The sequence below is a fragment of the Pleurodeles waltl genome, chromosome 9 (assembly GCF_031143425.1).
Source record: "Pleurodeles waltl isolate 20211129_DDA chromosome 9, aPleWal1.hap1.20221129, whole genome shotgun sequence".
Lineage (NCBI taxonomy): Eukaryota > Metazoa > Chordata > Amphibia > Caudata > Salamandridae > Pleurodeles > Pleurodeles waltl.
In genome coordinates, this window is record NC_090448.1 from 314747644 (window position 1) to 314766995 (window position 19352).

At 41.1% G+C, this 19352-nt stretch overlaps 1 protein-coding gene across 1 annotated transcript in view; it reads right to left on the reverse strand.

The window, feature by feature from the left end:
* SLC38A3 (solute carrier family 38 member 3) overlaps positions 1-19352 on the reverse strand; it is a 269690-nt gene that overhangs the window by 149478 nt on the left and 100860 nt on the right. The window contains exons 2-4 of the mRNA XM_069206822.1: positions 17982-18189; positions 13632-13716; positions 4335-4450 (exon numbers count right to left, since the gene is read on the reverse strand). Of these exons, the coding sequence (XP_069062923.1) occupies positions 4335-4450; positions 13632-13716; positions 17982-18085 (305 nt within the window). The 5' untranslated portion in view covers positions 18086-18189. The remainder of the gene's footprint in view (positions 1-4334; positions 4451-13631; positions 13717-17981; positions 18190-19352) is intronic.

The window sequence follows — 19352 nt, forward strand, 5'->3', positions numbered from 1 at the left end:
TCCCTATTTAATCCCTTTCTGTTAAAGTTTTACTGTTTAATGACCATTCAATGGCAATGCATATGTGATTGTGCAGTGAGATGTCTTACTTTTAATAGAGTAGAATTTCTGGGGAAGCACCAAACACGCATGTTGAAATGTGTCTCATCGTCCTGGCCTTTTCACATGGCCCCTTTCAGACTGAAAGCCAGCATAGGACTTCCAAACATGTTACTTATGTTTTTTTAGGACTGGTGTTGGCCAAGACCTTTTGTTTATACTAACATTATATGTATAAAATATTTACATATAGGGGCTTTCACGCAGGGTTCTTCAGCCATGGTCTCTCATACTGTCATACATAATTATTTCCACCCACTACGGAATAGAGTATGGGCAGTAGATGAGCCCACTTCAGCCGCTGGTTAACTTTACTGTGAGTGATGGCATTCACCCTTTCACAAGGCGCACATCCACACACAAAGTAATTTCCTTCAGTGCCACAGACCACTATGGTGGTGGGTGCTCTTTGAGACCAAATATATTTTTGCATTTAGGCATTTTTTTTTTGTTTTGATTGAAGAGCGCTGGAAGCTTTCCCAGCAATAAAGTTTTGCATAATCTACAACATAACAAAACAAACATTGACAAAGACAAAAAGCTGGCAGCTATTGCCAGACTTATTGGTGCTCCCCAGTTTTGAAAAGATGGCAATCTAGATGCACGAAGGACAAGAAATTTACCCAGGTCAGACCATAGTCAACAACATAAGTCGCTATCTCATATCTCCTCTGGCAGAGTACAACTCGGAAAGGCGACACATTCTTGATGTACTATAGGGAAAAACCGAGATTTATCAATACATGAGTATCACTGAAAATGTTATAGGTATGGGAAGAAGAAATGATGTGTTCTGATAAGTATCTGTGACAACATGTCTTAACGATTTAGCCAGTTTGTTGCATAAAAGGATTAGTGCCAGTGGAGCATACTTAAATACATACAAACCTGTACTTGGGTTGTTCTAGTGCCATTGTGCAGCATCAGGCTGTATTACACAAATAGCTCACGAGGAACACTCAAGTTACTGGTGGGATGTTTCTATGAGATTGAACGGTTGCTGGTTGTGATTGGTCTCTCCATAGGTTTGAATCCCACAAGAGAAAATATTGTGCTTAATCCATGGGGTGAACTAGAAGGCGTAACACTGAGTGGGATATTGTCACCTCTTATTTTCAGATTACCGAAACTGCAAAAGTGCAATTATAAGTGCTTGCTTTTGTATTCATCCACCAAATACCCACTACAATGAAACACATGAAGCAACGTTGGTTTGCTATCAACTGATTTTCCTTTTTTAATTTATTAAATGAAAGGATTAAAGTTAAGTGAGCAGGGATCCTGGTGCCACCAAGAGTGGACGATTTTTAGATTATTTTTCACCCAAATCGAAGTGCCTGAGGGAACGCAAATGGAATGTAGTTCTCCTCTTGCCTAACTCAAAATCGAAACGTGCATGCCACTCCCAGAAAAAAAAGCATGTTGGTTAGGAACATAGCTTAATAATTAACGTCTTAGGGAAACAAACGACAGTAGATTTACTCAAATACCCTGTCCATCGTTTGAAGTTTCCCTTTAAATTGCTCCCTTTGACCCAACTTGCCACTCCAGGCGAAGTGGTAATTTCAGAAAGAGATAAAACAAATGTCCTAGCCAAGCAATTTCAGTTAGAATACAGCAATTTGCATTTCAGCTCTTCTCTACCATGCGTCGTCATTCCTGCCCTGGTATGGTACAGTGAAAATAAAAAAATACAGGCATTGAGGCAAAGCCAATAGGTCTTCCCTTAGCTGCCAGGCTTTGGGTTTTGTCAACGGTTATTTTGTGTTGTTTTGGTTTTTATAAAACGTTATTGTAGGAGCTGCCTGGCCCTCTACTCGCCAGTATAAAAAACTCGACTGGCTACAAGCAAAAGTATATTTTAGTCTCAAAAAGCACATATTGGCATAGAAGTCCCTGGCACTGAGGATAAATCCTTTTTGTGCAGATGTGCTCTTTGTGAAGGAGCAGTGCGCCTTCACTCATAGTGAAGTTAGACAATGATTTAGGTAAGCTGACCCCCTGCTCCTTGTTGTTTTCTGAAGTGGGTGGAATGAAAAAAAGTGAATAACAATTTGAGTAAAATTTGAAAAAGCTAAATCAGGGAATCATATGTAAGCTATCTTATGTAAACGACTCATAGCAATTACGGCAGATTGAAAAGGTTGACTGACAAGGTAAGAACACAAAACAACCTCTCTGTGAAGACAGTCCTCCCCAGATACTAAAATGGTGCCACGTAACTGCAATGTTAGGTGACACAGTAAAATTTCCAGATAGGACAAAACAAAAATTGGGATCTGTGAAGTCTACTTACTCTATGAAGGGCACATTTTCAGGTATGTATCTGTGCCACATGAGGTTTATGTGTGGTATTATAATTTCATAGTCAAGTCATAAATGTTAAGCAATAAATTTACTGGCATGACCAAGAAACACATGTGCCAGAGGTACAAGCACTGGCTGCACTAAAACCGATGGCAAGCACTTGATAGGTCAGTTTTATGCTCCCTCCCCACTGTAATTGTTAGGCTCCACCTGGAGCTGCTTGGCTGGCGAGTCATGGGATGCACCTACATTCCTGGAGTGGCTTTTCATCTGGAACAGGGCCATCATAAGGATTTGTTAGGCCCAAGCCAAGACACATTTCCGGCCAGTGACCAGAACCATATTGGACCTCTCCCTTACCCTGTGGCAGAGAATCAATTGCGGACAGCACAGGTTATTTAAACAGAAACTTAACTTCTGATGACGTTCCTATTTGTATATTCTGTGTCCTGTGCATTCTGGAAGGTGCATTATTTGCTGGCGGGGTGGCTGCATCATGCCAGATAGACTATACAGCTTAGTGGGTATTGTAAAAAAAGCGGTGGCTACTGTGGGTTCACAACCTGTAGGCTGAGTATAAATGTCTGCCCGTAGGAAAGATGGGAGGGAGGGGGGGACAAAAGACTGAAATAACATTAGAACACTACCCTACTTGTCTCAATCACTCTATGTGTGATGTGTGCCCTTTGCATGTATGTCAGAATATTATATGCAGAAATATTGCCTGGCTTATTTTGTGCCATACATATCATTTGCAAAAATATCCTTCCACGCAGGGTGGATTTTGCACCATTCACTTCAAAATGGTGATATTTTTGTAAACTATATACAGGAAGCAGTATTTAAATGAGATGGTATTGTGACTATGATATTCTGGTACCACACAGAGCACTACGAGCAGTAGGTTCTTGCTAGTGTGGTCGAAAAAGATACAGTGGTGTAGCCCTGTACATCAACTAATATAATCTCCTACACAGCACCATTTGAAATGTAGAAGCCATATCAACGGATGACCATCAATTCAATGTGCCACAGTTAACAAATGTTCTACTATATTTCTGACCATCTCCTACACGGTGTGTTGAAGAAGTTTGGATGCTGAATATCAATTACAGAACATCGTGGGACACTTATATCATAGACAGAATATTGAGCCACAAAATATCGAAAGGTATGTAGGTATACATTTTTTATACCTGAGTCTACCTATATATGCCTTGACAATATATACATCTTCAAGGTACATAGATGATGAGTTAAGAATAGTAAAGCTATACTTCCCTATGTGGGCTTACATTTTAATATTTTGTTCCTCATTATTTTTGTCCGCGATAATAGTGTGCCATGATTTTCTTGTACTCGACATTCTAAAGTACAATCTGTTGCAGACCCATCACAGAAGTACAAAACAAGCCGGGTATGAGCAAGCAAACCAGAAAACCTGTCAATCTTTTAGATGCTGAACACTGATACATACATTTTCTGCGAATGGGTACTTGTGTTTCTGACATGAACAAAGCACTGAATTCAGTTTCATTGGCATCTCTTCACTTTCTAGGGACCTCTGTTGACATTTTAAATCACAAACAATTAAAAACTTCCAAATTATGCACATATTTTTAGGTAAAAATAAAAAGATGTTGCATATTCTGTAGATTTTTCGCAAAGCATATATTCTATATACATATTCAACGGATTAAGATTATGTTCCTCATTCAAAATCTGTGCCTATGTAGTGATGTACCGAAGCACAAAACAAACTGACTTTCCATTAAATGGGTTTCAAGCTTCACTTGTAGTTAAATATATACAAATCTATAACTAAGTAATGAGTGAAGAATACAGATAAATTCTAAAACAGGACAGATTTCCTGGACAGGGTAAAACAAGGCACTATAGTGAGGAGGGTATCTTCCCATGGTACTTACAGGAAAAGAACAATTCCAGTGTTGGCCATGGCGTACGCCAGCCCCAAGATGCCGCTGCCCATGATGGCGTTGCTGAGGTTGAACACGGACATTCCAAAGGACGTCTTCCCTTCGAACTACAGAAAGGAGATGTAGCATCGTGAATAGAGCACCCATTGCTACAAAGTTCTATGGTACAGAAACAGACCAAACTGCACCCCCGTAGATCTTACAGTGGCATAGAAAGAGTTCAAGCTGTGGGTGCATCTCACACTGTCCAACATCTTTAAAAAATGGATCACACCTCCCTCCTTCAAATTGTCACTGCTGAGGTTTATCCGCCAGTCATTCCCAATGTTAATTATCTTGTAAGAAAGCACACCATTATCCAAACTCAACAAAGCATTCTGAGGCAGAATATGGTTTTAATCTTTCTAGGTCATCTCAGGAAAGTGGGAATTAAGCCATCATGCAAGTTCTGCATAACAGCAACAGTACTTGAGTGATCAAAAATTGACAACAGCCATTATGATATAATAAGGGTTCAACCAGTAAACCAGCCCAGTATTAGATAATAAGGCGTATTACCATCAACAGTGCATTCAAAGTTCAGGCTTGACACTGAAGGGATCAATGGCCGTACATACTAAATGCAGCAGTGCTATTGGGTGCACACTTCCCAAACCTATAGCTTTTGCGTAAAAAAAGTATGCAATATGTTTTTATGCCTAGCAATTGTGATCGTACAACAAATGATCAATCACAAGATTCTGACACAGTGCTATTGGGCACAGAATATTCCATGTCGAAAAATGTTCCACCCCATCTAGTAAGAGTTCATTTGGCACCTATGTCAAACAACGACATATATCAGTAACGAATAAAACAACCCCACATTTAAAAATTACTGATGTAGCATAGGAAGGACTCCACCACCACTCAAAGAGCACTCTGATCATTACAAAATAATGATAACCCAGTCACGAGCATAGCCAAATATTCCCAACAAAGAAGTACAAACGTAACATTTATCACTACTTACTGATGCCTAATCCGAAACCAAGAGCATCAAAACCATGCAAATTGTAAACAATATAACATATCAGACAATGTTGCAGTGTAACTGTTAACTCCAGCTCTAAGATGCTGGGACTGACCATCAATCATTAACAGTAGTACATAAAGGAGTGATGGTTCAATAACCACTTAAACTCAACAGCATCATGGAAGGGTAAAGTCACTATTGAATTCAAAACTATTCACTAGAGTAAAATCCCAACCACCATTTCAGCTAAGCATTCGTGAGAATACAACTTCCACAAAGATCTCACACTCCACATGTCAAATAAATAAATCATCAACATTTACACAACTTATACCATCCATGGCAAGCAAGGTTTTCAACTGCTTTCAGAACCGCATATAGTCCAACGTTACACCTGAAGAAATCAAACATCACCATACTGCAACAGCAGCTCTAACACAAACTGCATGAATAGAGAAATAACTCCAATGTGGTTTTAATCATCATACAGTAATAAAGCAATGAGAGGCACAATGTAAATGTCCCTTTTTCTATAACTGGGTGGTAGGCCACATAATATGACCATCAACTTGATTTTGAACCCTGAACTGCATCTTAAATCTCAAGAAATGAGAGTGAAGAAAAAAAGACTATGTTTATTTTGACTTTGATTTGTGCATTCACTTTCTGCGGGAGCCCAAATCTCATTAAATGCTCAACAGAAATCCCTGAAAGCATGCATCCGGACCAAAGATTGATGCTCTATAAAACTCTTTAACATTGGTTGCTTTAGGCAGACCAATATTTTTGAGGGTTCGCTGCACATGAAGGAGGGTGGGGATCCTGGCACAACCTCCACTGCAAAGAGCGACTAGATGTTAGGAGGAATAGCAAGTCAACATCTCCAACAAACAACAAAGTTGAATATCTTACACCATTTTAGAGTCATCTTGAACAACACCCTAAGAATAATTGACAAAAAAATAAGGCCCATATTTATATTTTTTTGCGCCGCATTTGCATCATTTTTTGATGCAAAAGCGGTGCAAACTGACAAAATACAACTGTATTTTGTCCGTTTGCCCCGCTTTTGCATAAAAAAATGACACAATTGCAGCGCAAAAAAAGAAGCATAAACATGGGCCTAAGTGTTTGACTATCATTTGCAACAAAAGCTTCTTAGCTCGATGTAACGAGGCTACATTTATAATGCCTAGAGTGACCAGTGAGTGATGAACCTGTTTCAGGAGGTAAGCTAACAATGGATAAGGATCAAAGACCATCAAACTCCTCAATAGCCAACAAGACAAATAAATTAGTCTCCCTTATGACAAAACCAAAGTTTGTACCCCAAAAGTAAAGCTAATATCATGGTCACACAATCAACAACACAGTGTTAGAGAGTGTTTTATTGACATCAGCGTATAGCAACAAACTACCCTATGCAACATGAATTCAGATATAAGCAAATGTTGCACAGCAAGAATCCATCTATATTTCAATACCATGTTGCCCAACACAGCGCAACGAGTTGCAATCCATCGTTCACATTTCCCGTCAAAGCACAATTACAACTTTTTTGATGACTACTAATTAGTTAAAAGCCAAACAAAGACGTCTAGCATCACAACTGTGGTAGAAGGTTTTATGTAGGCATAGATGGTATGCTTTCCTGTCTTCTCCTCTTGAGGCCAAGTAACAAGGTGCCAAAAAAAATTGGTAATAATGCACCCATATTACAAAGTAAGCACAGTATGACAGCAGATTTTAAGGGCCATCATGAGCTGAACATATAGAAAGGGTAAATAACAAGTGGATTTCAGTGTTATCATTCTCATTTCTGTATAACATTCATGAATTATGGCACTTTTTGTGTGGGGGAGTTTACTGTTGTTAGGCATGTTGTGTTTTTTCCCTTGGTGTCAACCGTGATTACGATGCACGCAAACATTTCTGCTTCCACCCTAATTGGAATTAAGAGACCAATTTTAAATTCATAAATCTTCCAAAGGTTCCTCAAACTGATGCCCAAAACTTGTTTGCGAAACAAAACAGTTGCCTCTGCTTACATCAATGAGAGTAGTTCAGGTTCGCTTTTCTTATTAAAAGTTGGGCACAGGACTGCTAGCTCTATCTGAAATGATGAATCTTCACTACGGTTTGTAGCCTGATATTAGGGCAAAACAAGGTCTTATTCTAATGATATCAGAAGGCAATTAGCCATGCTGGGCACTCTTAGCAGAAATGTGACCTTTACCATAGTAAATAACAGTGTTTGTTGGTCTGAACGTTTTCAGTGAAATACCTTTGACTTGAATGACTATGGAGGTCATTCCGACCCCGGCGGGCACCGCCCGCCGCCCGCCAGGCGGAAACCGCCAAAAGACCGCACCGCGGTCAAATGACCGCGGCGGTCATTCTAACTTTCCCGCTGGGCCGGCGGGCGATCTCCAAAAGATCGCCCGCCGGCCCAGCGGGAAAGCCCCTGCAAAGAGGAAGCCGGCTCCGAATGGAGCCGGCGAATTTGCAGGGGTGCGACGGGTGCAGTGGCACCCGTCGCGATTTTCAGTGTCTGCAAAGCAGACACTGAAAATCTTTGTGGGGCCCTGTTAGGGGGCCCCTGCACTGCCCATGCCAGTGGCATGGGCAGTGCAGGGGCCCCCAGGGGCCCCACGACACCCGTTCCCGCCAGCCTGGTTCTAGTGGTGTAAACCGCCAGAAACAGGCTGGCGGGAATGGGGTCGGAATCCCCATGGCGGCGCTGCAAGCAGCGCCGCCATGGAGGATTCCCTGGGCCAGGGGTAAACCGGCGGGAAACCGCTGGTTCCCCTTTTCTGACCGCGGCTTTACAGCCGCGGTCAGAATGGCCCGTGAAGCACCGCCAGCCTGTTGGCAGTGCTTCCTCTGCCCTCCACCCTGGCGGTTTCAAACCGCCAGGGTCGGAATGAGGGCCTATATGAGGTGTTTTTGGTATTTTTTGCAGAGAGTTAAGCTAGCAGCATCTTTCTGTCATACACTTCTCATTGCCGGTCGCGGCTCGCCAGGGTTACAAGATGCTAGTCGGTGCGCAGAGGGTTGCGGAGGGCGGGGGGGATGGTGAGGAATTTTAATAAACTTTATTAAAAAAATGTTTTTTTTTTAAATAACTTACCTCAGCACCTCACCTCAACAAACATAGTTTATTATCCCTTCGTTGTGAAAGGTTTGCAGCTTCTGCTGCTGCTGGTGGGGATGGGGTGACCCTCCTATGTCCTAACGGAGGAGCCACCGCTGCTAATTGCCCACCTCTTTAACCATGAATGCATATCACAAAAATCACACCGATTGTAAGCATGGCCGCGATTATGACTGACGGCTGCACTTGTTCACCAGCGGTATGTATAGAGCTAGAGGCTAGCTGTAATTGTGCAGGCATGCAGCTGGGAAAGGCAGCAGATAGGGCTCTTCTGACGACACAAATCTCTCTGTGCAAACAAACCAGCCATGCTGCTGCATGTCTGTAGGATGCTTTAGATGTTTGAGCAGCTACTTCATGAAGTGTTTATGTGGCATGGAATTTTTAAGCTGTCTAAACATCACGACTGCTGAATATAGAGCAAGGGAGAAGGAGTGTGTAAGGGCAACATTTTCTCAAGTATTAATCAGGGCCAGTGGAGTTATGCAATTCCGCAGCTTTTTCACATAGTTATGAATGTACCGCATTTGCCACATAATCCATCATCTGCTGCATAATCTGCAGATTTTAACAAAACATTGTTTTTCGCTTAAACAGATCAAAAGTTACTAAAAATGTGGCGATGTGGGTTTGTGCACTGTGGAAGGCCCTCGCCTACAGTTAACTTGTCATCTTTTGGTAGTTTTTTTCATTATTTGGTTGTTAAATTGGTACTGAGGTGAAATCTTTGCCCAAATGGTATTACCATGTGTAAAAATGATAAACTAATGAAGTAATACTATCACAAATTATGCTGGATTATTCAACAAATATTTCCTTTCCTTGATTCATAATTTAGTCAACCCTGCAAAATTTGGTGCCTCTTTGCTGCATAATTCCAGTGGCCCTGGTCCTAATGTGTACATCTACTTCATCCCCATAGCAGCCATGCATGGTGCTGCCAGTGGAAACTGGCCTAGGAGGAGGGCTAGAGTAATAATACTATGACTACTATGTGCTGGACCAGCCTCAACAGACTTGTGTGTTCACAAGATTTATTAGTGGAATATAAAATATATTGAGCTTCAACATTCAGGTTTCCACTCTCTTCAGGTGCCTGGACTGAGTGGACTTGCCTCCAGAGTCCTGCAAATGTCTTCTTATTTTCAGGTCTTCTTTTTTTTGGTTTTTGATGGTCCTGGCTGTCATATTTTTTGCAGTCAAAAGTCTGTGTGATTATTTTTGGAGTTTCAAGACATAGGACCTGATTTATAGTTTGGCAGATGGGTTACTCCATCACAAATGTGACAAACATCCCCGCCATCCGTTTTGCAAGTTAACTGAATGTAATGCTCTTGTAATATGGCGGATGGGATAACTATTAACATTTGTGACGGAGTAGCCAGTCTGCCTAACTCAAAATCAGGCTCTTAGCTGTAATCTGCAAACAACTTGTTGCAAATGCCCCCAATGCAGATATGAATCTAGGAAAGTCCCCTCTTTTTTATCCCAGGGGCTTATGACTAGAAAATGACTTGTTTAAAGATATGTATTTTCTATAATTAGGGCCGGACTGGGAACCCAAAGCAGCCCTGAAAATGTTTGTCAAACCATCCCCTATAGGGTGCAGAGCAAGCAAGCCTGGCCACTACAATGGGGTTTGGGTGGTACTCCACCCCCCTACCAAGATCATTTGGGGGAAATGGCAAGAACAGTGCATTCTACAACACACTTTTCATTACACAGTCAATTGTATTCGTTTTTAAAGCATATTAAATGATGACCATACAGTGCACCAGGATATGGCAATCTTTATTAAGGCTCTTCAATGATTCCCTCACATTCAACCCCTAACAGTGCCTCTCATTTCTCCATAGCTCCCCTCTCACATGTATTTTATTTGTTTCATAGCACCTCTCTTACCAGTATATGGTGTTGGAGTACTTTACATCCCACACACACATGCAGAGATAATGAATCATACGTGTGTAAATCAGTGTATAGAAAATATTACATAAGACAAAGGAGACTGCAAGTTGTAGGACTCACATGTCAATCAGACTGGTAAGCATTTTTATGAGTGCTTGGTCTGGGGAAGCATAAACTCAGGATTCAGAACATAACACAGTGGTTAGGATTGAATTTACTAATAACAATTTATTTCTACCAAAACAATCCCTTTTTAGCAAAATTAGGATAATCAAAGACTGTGAAAAAACATAACTTTCTAACCTGTACCATGCAGTTTGCTTACAGCTCTTTGATAGAAGTTCATAACTCACTGTGCTAGGTTATCATTCTAACTTATGAAATGCACAGTAACAAAAGGATCTCTGTGATAAAAGCAGTATCCCATTGAAATGTGCACATAAAATATGTTTTTGTGATTTGCATAGTACATGTACTTTGCAACAGGCATGTTAGCCATCTGTGTTACCTTAGATGAGTCAAAACTGCCACAAGACAAAACTCCGATCTCCCTCCAGCAGGTACATTAATCACCAGAATTATTTTACCACTTTTATGTTGCCTGAAAACTCTTGAATATACAAGGAACTCTGCAGTCCTTTTAAAACTTCTGCACTGCTGGCCACCCAGTAACAAAAGCGGGCCCCCACTTTTCCAGCCTCCAGGGGAAAATCCTGATGCCTGGTAAGGCAAGTCCGGCCTTGTCTATAAGAATGTATACAAAGATATTTTTTTGCGACATTATCTTGAGCTGATTTCTTAAAGCCATGTGGGGTGTCTACACATACACACACACACACACACACACACACACACACACAAACACACATATTTGTAAGACACGTACATTTACTCTGAGTTGCATGCCCATCTAATGCAAGTTTAACCACCACCTCAATCCAACTCTCAATTACACCTCAGATTAAAGAATCTTCACATCACACACCACCAGTACAAACAAAACAAACATCTCCGATGCAACCGCGATATTGGAAAAACATGATCCGAAGGAAAAATTAAAACGAACTAATCCATGCAACATCCAAGATAGAATGTAGCCTGTGATGTTATAAAATGTCCAAACATTATATGAAGAATGAAGCAGCAGACAATGCAAACCAGCAAATAAAGGAAGGTGCCTCGTCCAACACAGCTATACATGACTGAGAATGATTCATGAACCACCCAACAATTAAGAAGTTGGAATGAACAGTTTGTCACAGTGCACATACAAGAAAGAACCAACCATAAATTAACACATCATGTAAAAGAATTAGCCACTAATCCACCCAATATTTATTTGATTGGGAATTATCAACCAAACGACCTACCAAGAAAATACAGTGTACAAGGATGAAAGGAATACCAATGGCTCTAAAACTACACAAAGAACCATGTATCACTTTACAACTTCAGGAAAAGAGATTAACCACCAACAACTCAAACATCTAGAGAGAGAAATCCACTGAGATCCAGAATACTTGACCATGAAGGATCAACTCTCAGAAAAACATAACAATTCATAATGGGGATTAAACCACCAACTAACCCAAAATTCTCTATCAGGAGGATAACCAGTAATCGATTCTGTAGGAAAATCAATTAAGCATAAACTAACCCAAAACTACCAAAAATGAACTACATGTGAAACAAACAAATAATACTCAGAAAGAGGTGCCCTGTTAACATTTTGCAGAGCATGACATGGCAGTAAACAGCCTCTCATGCTTGGACCTTGAACTAACACTGAACCAAACTGAGCTAATATTTACATCGAGAATATGTAAGTTGTCAGATTTTTTAGGAAGTCAGGTGTTTTTCAGTGCTCTGTTCACATACTTGTCATTATCTTGTTGCCTAAGAAGAGGATTGGCAATCACTCATTTGAATTTGCTAACCACGAAGGTTAAGCAAGCAATAAACTGGATAAATTGATTCTGGGTGTGGTGCTGGACTGTAGAAGGTCAATCTGGACTTCAGGAATAGAAGAGGTGTGATAGTCAGAGTTTGGGGACTAATATAGATTAAATAGAGGGTCTTGAACACAATTGCTTTCGAAGTTCACAATTATGAAAGAATAGCTATGGGGAGATGGCATCATCTAGACAAGAAGCATTGCTCTGCCTTATTTCTTTCAGTTTTTGCAATAGCTAGAGTGATATGCCTACCTAACGGTGTAATCATAACCCTGTTTTGAACTGTAGGGAGCACTGACTGTCTATTTATTATTACTTGGAATAGATGGCCTGTTAAAGACTTAAAAAATAATTTCACTTGTGGCCCTATCTACGGAGTGTGCCATGACTGAGAGATACACTAAATAACTATTTGGTATCTACTTCAAATTATTTGTAATTGCATCTACCTATACATGAAACTCAATTCACCCCTGGATTTATTTAAAGTAAAAACAGAGATGTACTTGTCTTATTCAGAGATCAAAACAAAAACATTTTCTCTATTATTCAATTTGAATGGTTTGGTGACAGAAATTATTTGGCTTATAATACAGTCTTCTTCATTGCTAACACAGTTTAATCCTTTAATTTTTGAAGCCTAATCATCTCAATGAAGGGCAACCCAGCTTAAATAGTTGACCTTGTACTAATTACGAAGCCTCAGGGATTTTGTTTCACAGTCCCATATATTTTCAATAAACCAACAATAAGGTAACAACGCACACCTTCAAAACAAATCAACATAATGGATAAACAAATACAATGCCAAGAGACAGTATACACAATAAACCACTTTTCAACTTCTTGCAAATACATTTTAAAACAGTCCATTCTATGGAGCTAACAATCAACTAACTCAACATTGCTCTAAAAAGATAGAGAAGCAACTACTGAGTCTTTTCCAGCAAAGAGACAACCACTAATTATCCAGCATCCAATCTAACCTTTGTCATAACCTGATCAATTACAGAATGAGTAATTACTCTTTTTAAATATTGCAAGATGATGATTCAGTCATCTAACAACCATAGCATAATACAGCGAAGGTGCAGTCTCTAGATAACCCTAACACACCTAAAAAACGAAAGGCAGACATAGTCAATCAAACCTTTCAAAGTGCAGTGAGATTAACCTCAAAATGGAAAGTGTGAAACTTAATTTCCCCAGCACTAACTCCCCTACTTGGTGTTACTACACCCCCCCAACTAACTTACGTCAGTAAAGCGTGACTTTTTTGAATCATTGACATGAGGTAGAAATTCTTCAAGTTCTGCTTGGTTGTTCTGGTTCTCGATGCACCTAAAGGAAAAACAAAGAAAAACATTGTCCAACAAGAAAACAGAAGGTAGAAGCACATCAAATCAGTAAGAAACACGCAGAAGAAGAGTATGAAAATGTTTACTCTTGCATTTTTATAGATTTGGGTTTTTTTACAAGTGGAAATTAACTGCACAGCATTTGTACAGTGCACTAACAAAATGAAGAGCTAGACAAATCAAATCTGCAGCTGTGTGGTTGTGTAGGAATCTATTTCAGTTTTAGCAACCCCCTTGTCTAAACGCTGCTTGGCAAACCAGTTAAAACCCTTATTTTGTCTGCAAATGGGGTTTACCTCAGAGTGAGACCAAAAGGGTCAACGAACCTCATTTGGGTGGAGTTTGGAGCATTGTAACCTCTGCTTTTTACCAGTCGGGGACGTGCTGCGTGAAGGAGGGCACCACATGATGTGGGTGGCCGGGACACAGACCGATAAAACAGTCACTGCCAATGAGTCAAGATTCCAAGGCAGGATGGTTCCATCAATAAATGTGGAATTTGGAAGTGTTTCAACTTCTTCCAATTTGCACGCCCAACTAGGTAACTCACATACGACTAGCACGCCTTGACATTCATCTTTTCAAAAATACTTGTCATTGTGCTTCAACAGCATGCCGACATGTCCCGATTAGTTAATCTGTTATTTAGCCATGTAATCCCTTCTCATGATGGCTTAGCAATACCTAAGGAGCACTCATATATACTAAAAGGGCTCGTGGTTGCACAAGGGTATCACATTTCTCATTCAATATATGTACAATTCTGTTAAGATTTTAGAAGCTGGCCACAAATATTTTACACTGCCTCTGTCAACTACTTATGGCTCAACATCTACATATTAAGAAATGTATATAGAAGTTTTCGTACTGTTCTGTGCCACACCACAGGTACTGCAGAATACAAGATCAAGATTTTTGGTAACAGATGTTCAACCAAATGTTGGGTGTGAACTTTTTCCACTATTCCTCGCTTGATAACCCCAAGTTAGTACCAATTGCTGCCTTTATCTACTAACAGGTCTTTAGCTGAACTCGATCTAGAAAAGTTCAGGTTTTGATTTTTTTCTGAAATGGAGATAATTAGGTCCTGCTCTCTGGGTGGGATTCAAGGAGTTCCAGAAGTGGGCACCCTAGAGTTCTAGTGATCTTCCTCCAAGCTTTTGTCACCTGAAGGTATGCTGTTGGATTAGTGAGGTATAGAGGGATACATTATCACTGTCCTTTGTTCCAGAAAGCCTTGTCAATGGTATCTGAATAATACCTAGGACTATCAGAATTCAGTTGTTACTGATTTTTACTGATAAATACAGACAGAAAATTATCTGTTTTCCTGTCTGTATTCAATTTTAAAGTCAGAAAAATTCAGAAAACAGGTCTGCTTTCAATGACTCTCACTACTGTCAATCGTGAGTGCCAGGTCAGTGGGTGCGCAGATTGACAAGCAGGGGAGTTAAAAAACAAAATCCCAACTAAGCAGAACTACATGCAGATTTACAGAAGTTTATACCATTAAACAATGCAAATGCTTTCAGATTACTATATTGTATTGTCTATAACTAAAACACATGAACATTTTGAAAATATACCCATTTCAGGTTTATTAAACATGAAATAAATATGGACAAATGCAGAAAAAATAAACAAAAAATAAACATGAATAAATACAGACAGAAATATAATAAGACAGAACCGTAAAACCGGGAGTAGTTATACCCCTGATGTCTCCAGAGCTAGCGGAGAGCTTTAGTTTTTTGCTGGTTATTGCTCTTGAGAGCCCTCCATACATGATATAGTGGTAGTCCTGATGACTCATTGTTAGGGATCATTTGAACCCCCATCCTTGCTACACTCCCTCCCACGCAGTGGTTGATTTGTGATGGTGGAAGTATTTTCATGATTAGGAAGAGTTGTAGGTTCGAACCTTTCACTACTGAACTGAATTGTACAATAGACGTGTACTGAAAATGATGTCCAGCTTTTTTGCTATTTACTCAGTGTCTGTGGAGTACTAAGGTTTCTAGGCCATATGAATGAAAACTTTTCTGGGTAACAGTTTCGTAGTTCCATGATTTCTGTTTTTATTCTTCTCGGATAAAGTTTTTTCACAGTTTATAGTTTTTTTGGAAATGTGGTAACACACATTAACACCAATCTAGAGTGACTCTGCCCTTTATTAAACCAAGGCTGTGAGGCTGTCATGAATAATCTTTCTAGTGCCTGATGTGGAGTGGTGGTTTACCGTGACGTAACAAAACTCGAGGGGGCCCCCTGGAAAGTACCTTCACAGGCTCCCCGACCGACCAGTCAGGAGCTCTCAGGCAGAGGCCTGTCACCCAGGGGGTGGTCCCCTGGAGCTTGGGGGCCCCCACACCGCAGGGGTTGTTGTTACACCAGTGGTGGCTTACCAAGCATTTATGGAGTGGCCCTTGGGTCAACCCTTTTCGACCACTGGTTTTGACCAGCCACTGACTTGAAACTTTATAAATCATGGCTTCAGCCTAGTGGACTTTTGACAGCGTAGCTGGCGCTACTGGGTGATTGGATATATCCTTCTGTCTCCACTTAAGTGGTAACAGTGAGGGACATAGTTACAACTGCAGCCTCTCTGTATGTGCCTGTTTATCTCCTCCTGTGAATTTAACTCCAAAGTGCTAACGCTGCTTGCACCAGTAAATGAAACCCAATCATATAAGTTTTACCAGTGCATGTTGTGCTACCTTTGGTCAGGTATATTCATTTGGTATGTGGGAAACATCTCGTTTTTCCGTCCTAAATTACCCTCTTTTGAAATTTCCAATACTTGGAGATAAACCAATCAGGCATCTTTAGTCCACTGTGGACTGTGTAAGGGGATGCAGACATGAAACAGCAGGCCCTTTTTCAGGGAATGAACAGTGAGGAAAGAAAAGGTGGTGGCTGCAACTGTCGTTCCCCGGGGCACTGAACAACTGCAGAGAATTCCTCAATCACTCATGTTTCAGGGTGATGAGAGAAGTATGGTCTCATGCAGTATGGAACCTCAAGCACGAATGAGTCCAGGGCTGGTCTCCAAAGCAACAACGCCATACCATGAAGCAAGGTTTGCTCTGGAGCTTGGCACAAGACTTCTGTGTTAATAATGAACATAAAAAACAGCCTGGCAGAAACAACATTTGAGCTATGTGTTGGTGTGTTTTTGCATCCAATAAATGCCTAGAAATGGAGAGTAATGCTCATTAATGTTTTTCCACCTATTTTATATTTTCACATGTTGCATGTGAAATTTTAAGCTAGACTTTAGTACTTTATGCTGTGGAAAAACAGGAGTGAACAAACTTTTCTCTTAGCGATAGGCAATTAGTCCATTTTTTAACTTGTGTTCTGTTCTAAATTACTTTCTTAGTGGTATGGGCTTTAAATAGTGGAATGCTCCAGGCGCTGCAGCATGTTGAATGTGACTACAAATCCCTATTTTATGGAATTTTCTGGGATAAAGCTACACTCTAGTGGAACCACTCCGAAGCCCCTGGCATGAATTTGCGTATAACACACCACTGACTATTGGTAACAATAGCTTAGCAGGATGAATGCCAGGTTACCGACTTGCAAAACGGGGATTGGGCATCGCGATGTGTTTTTTGCACGTCGCAAACAGTGAAATTCGCTGTTTGCGATGTGCAAAAAGCTTTGAACATCTGGCCCTAAGACACATTAGTGTATGACAAGTGTGCTAAATAGCATTACAAAATAATAGTTACCAGTTAATCAGCCTATGGCATAAATTGGCGTCTTGTAGCTTATGAACAGAAAGAGGACTCACACTGTCCCACCTTGGAGCCTATGAACACACTTCCTCACTGCACATTAATGCCCCATCACCCTCTCGATTCCCGCCGCCCTATGCCCAATCTGACCTATGCAGCACACATATAAAGTATGAATGCATTCATAACCGTAGAGTAAGTTTAGTGGACTATGGGGCCACATAATAGGTCAGAAAATGTAGGATTCAAAACTTTAATTGTGATGAAATAAAACCTTACTGTACAAAGCAATAGACCAATGGGCAGAGGGGTGGTGGCAGCGTAAGTGGCGGGATTCAAATGATGGCGTAAAACATTTCTTTAAAACGAAGAAAAGGTGTTCCAGATTGGGGTTGGCACAGCTAAAGAACTCAGATCAGAGCCCGTGAGATGGGCCTTGACTAATATTGAATTTTGAGCTGCTTCACTACAAAATCAATTACCCCAATAGGTAACCCCCACTTACCTGTCCCGCTCAGAAGGAGGCTTTGCACCCATTGCCTCTGCATGTTTACCATTTGGTACAAATTCAGCCATTTCTGTGTGGATGGAGACGTGGCCCGGCTCCATAGCTGGTGATGAACCCCAAGTCCGCACTCAGGAAGAAAGTGGCCTGTTTTCTGATGTCCAGGTGTCCAGACAGGTGAGCTGGCTCTCTTCAGTTGAACGGTGCTCTGTAAGTGAAGAGAGAGAGAGAGAGAGAGGGGGTTCCGGATGAGACAGTGCCTTCTGTTGGGGTTCCAGGTACAAGAGAGTGGGAGCTGGGGTGGTGCTGCGCCTGAGAGAGGGCTACGTCCCACACACGAAGCAAGGTATTTTGCCAGTGGAGACAGAACAGCGAGGCCACCACAAACACAACTGCCTGATCCTGCAGTTCTCCCTCAAAATAAACACGAGATAAGGTATGCAAACACCCAGGCGGGGACAGCTTTTGCCATGGAGACATGGGCGTACACATGTGTACTGGAAATACACACTTGCCGCAAGTCTGAGTCCATTTCCTGCACTGTTCCGTACTCTGCACACTCGCCCACCACAACCACACAAGACACAACAGCCCCCTATCGGTAACACGCACGGGCTTCTGCGCAATGACGTCATAAAAGGCACAGTGGGAGGGATAAACTGGGGGTGTCGACAGGGGTGCATGTTGCAAAGACAAACGAGGCCAGGAAGAAATGCGCATGTGTTCCTATAAGGGCACGTTTTTACCACGCGTGCATCATTTATGACGCTTAAGATCATTTGCGATTAGGAAATGGGAATCTTTTTTTACTTCTGTGTGATGTAGTCTGTGTGCGAAAAGGAGTGAGGATATCTATGGGTGTGTCGGCAAACGTATGTGTGCATGTCTATGGTTATGTTGCTATCTGTCCACCTGTGTGGCAGACTCTGCCTGTAGAAGGTTTCCGATTCAGTGCATTTTGTCAGCAAGCGCTACGTGTATTACCCTCTCCTTTTTTTGTGAGTTAGTTTGCATTTTAGATTACAAATGTGTTTTGTGAGTTTGGCAGTACAAGCGTGCTCATGTAAAGCTCGGAGTGTGTGCGACTATGCCTCCATTCTTATTTTCACTGGCCATGGTATGCTCGCCTGAGTGCTTCAATTCTTTTCTCAGTGGGTTTTGGGTGTGGTGTATAACTCAGGGTTCTTGTTCCACCCGTATCTCCTTGTTTTTCAGTGTTTGCTAGTTTGAAGTCACTCATACCGAGCTAGAATCTGAGGGTCTCCCCTAATCTTTCCCCCACTAACCTGCACTACGAGTTAAAGTTTTGCTAGCTAGTGAGCTATCGAATCCAGCTAGCTTCCTAGAATCCTTTCTGTTTATGTTGACCAT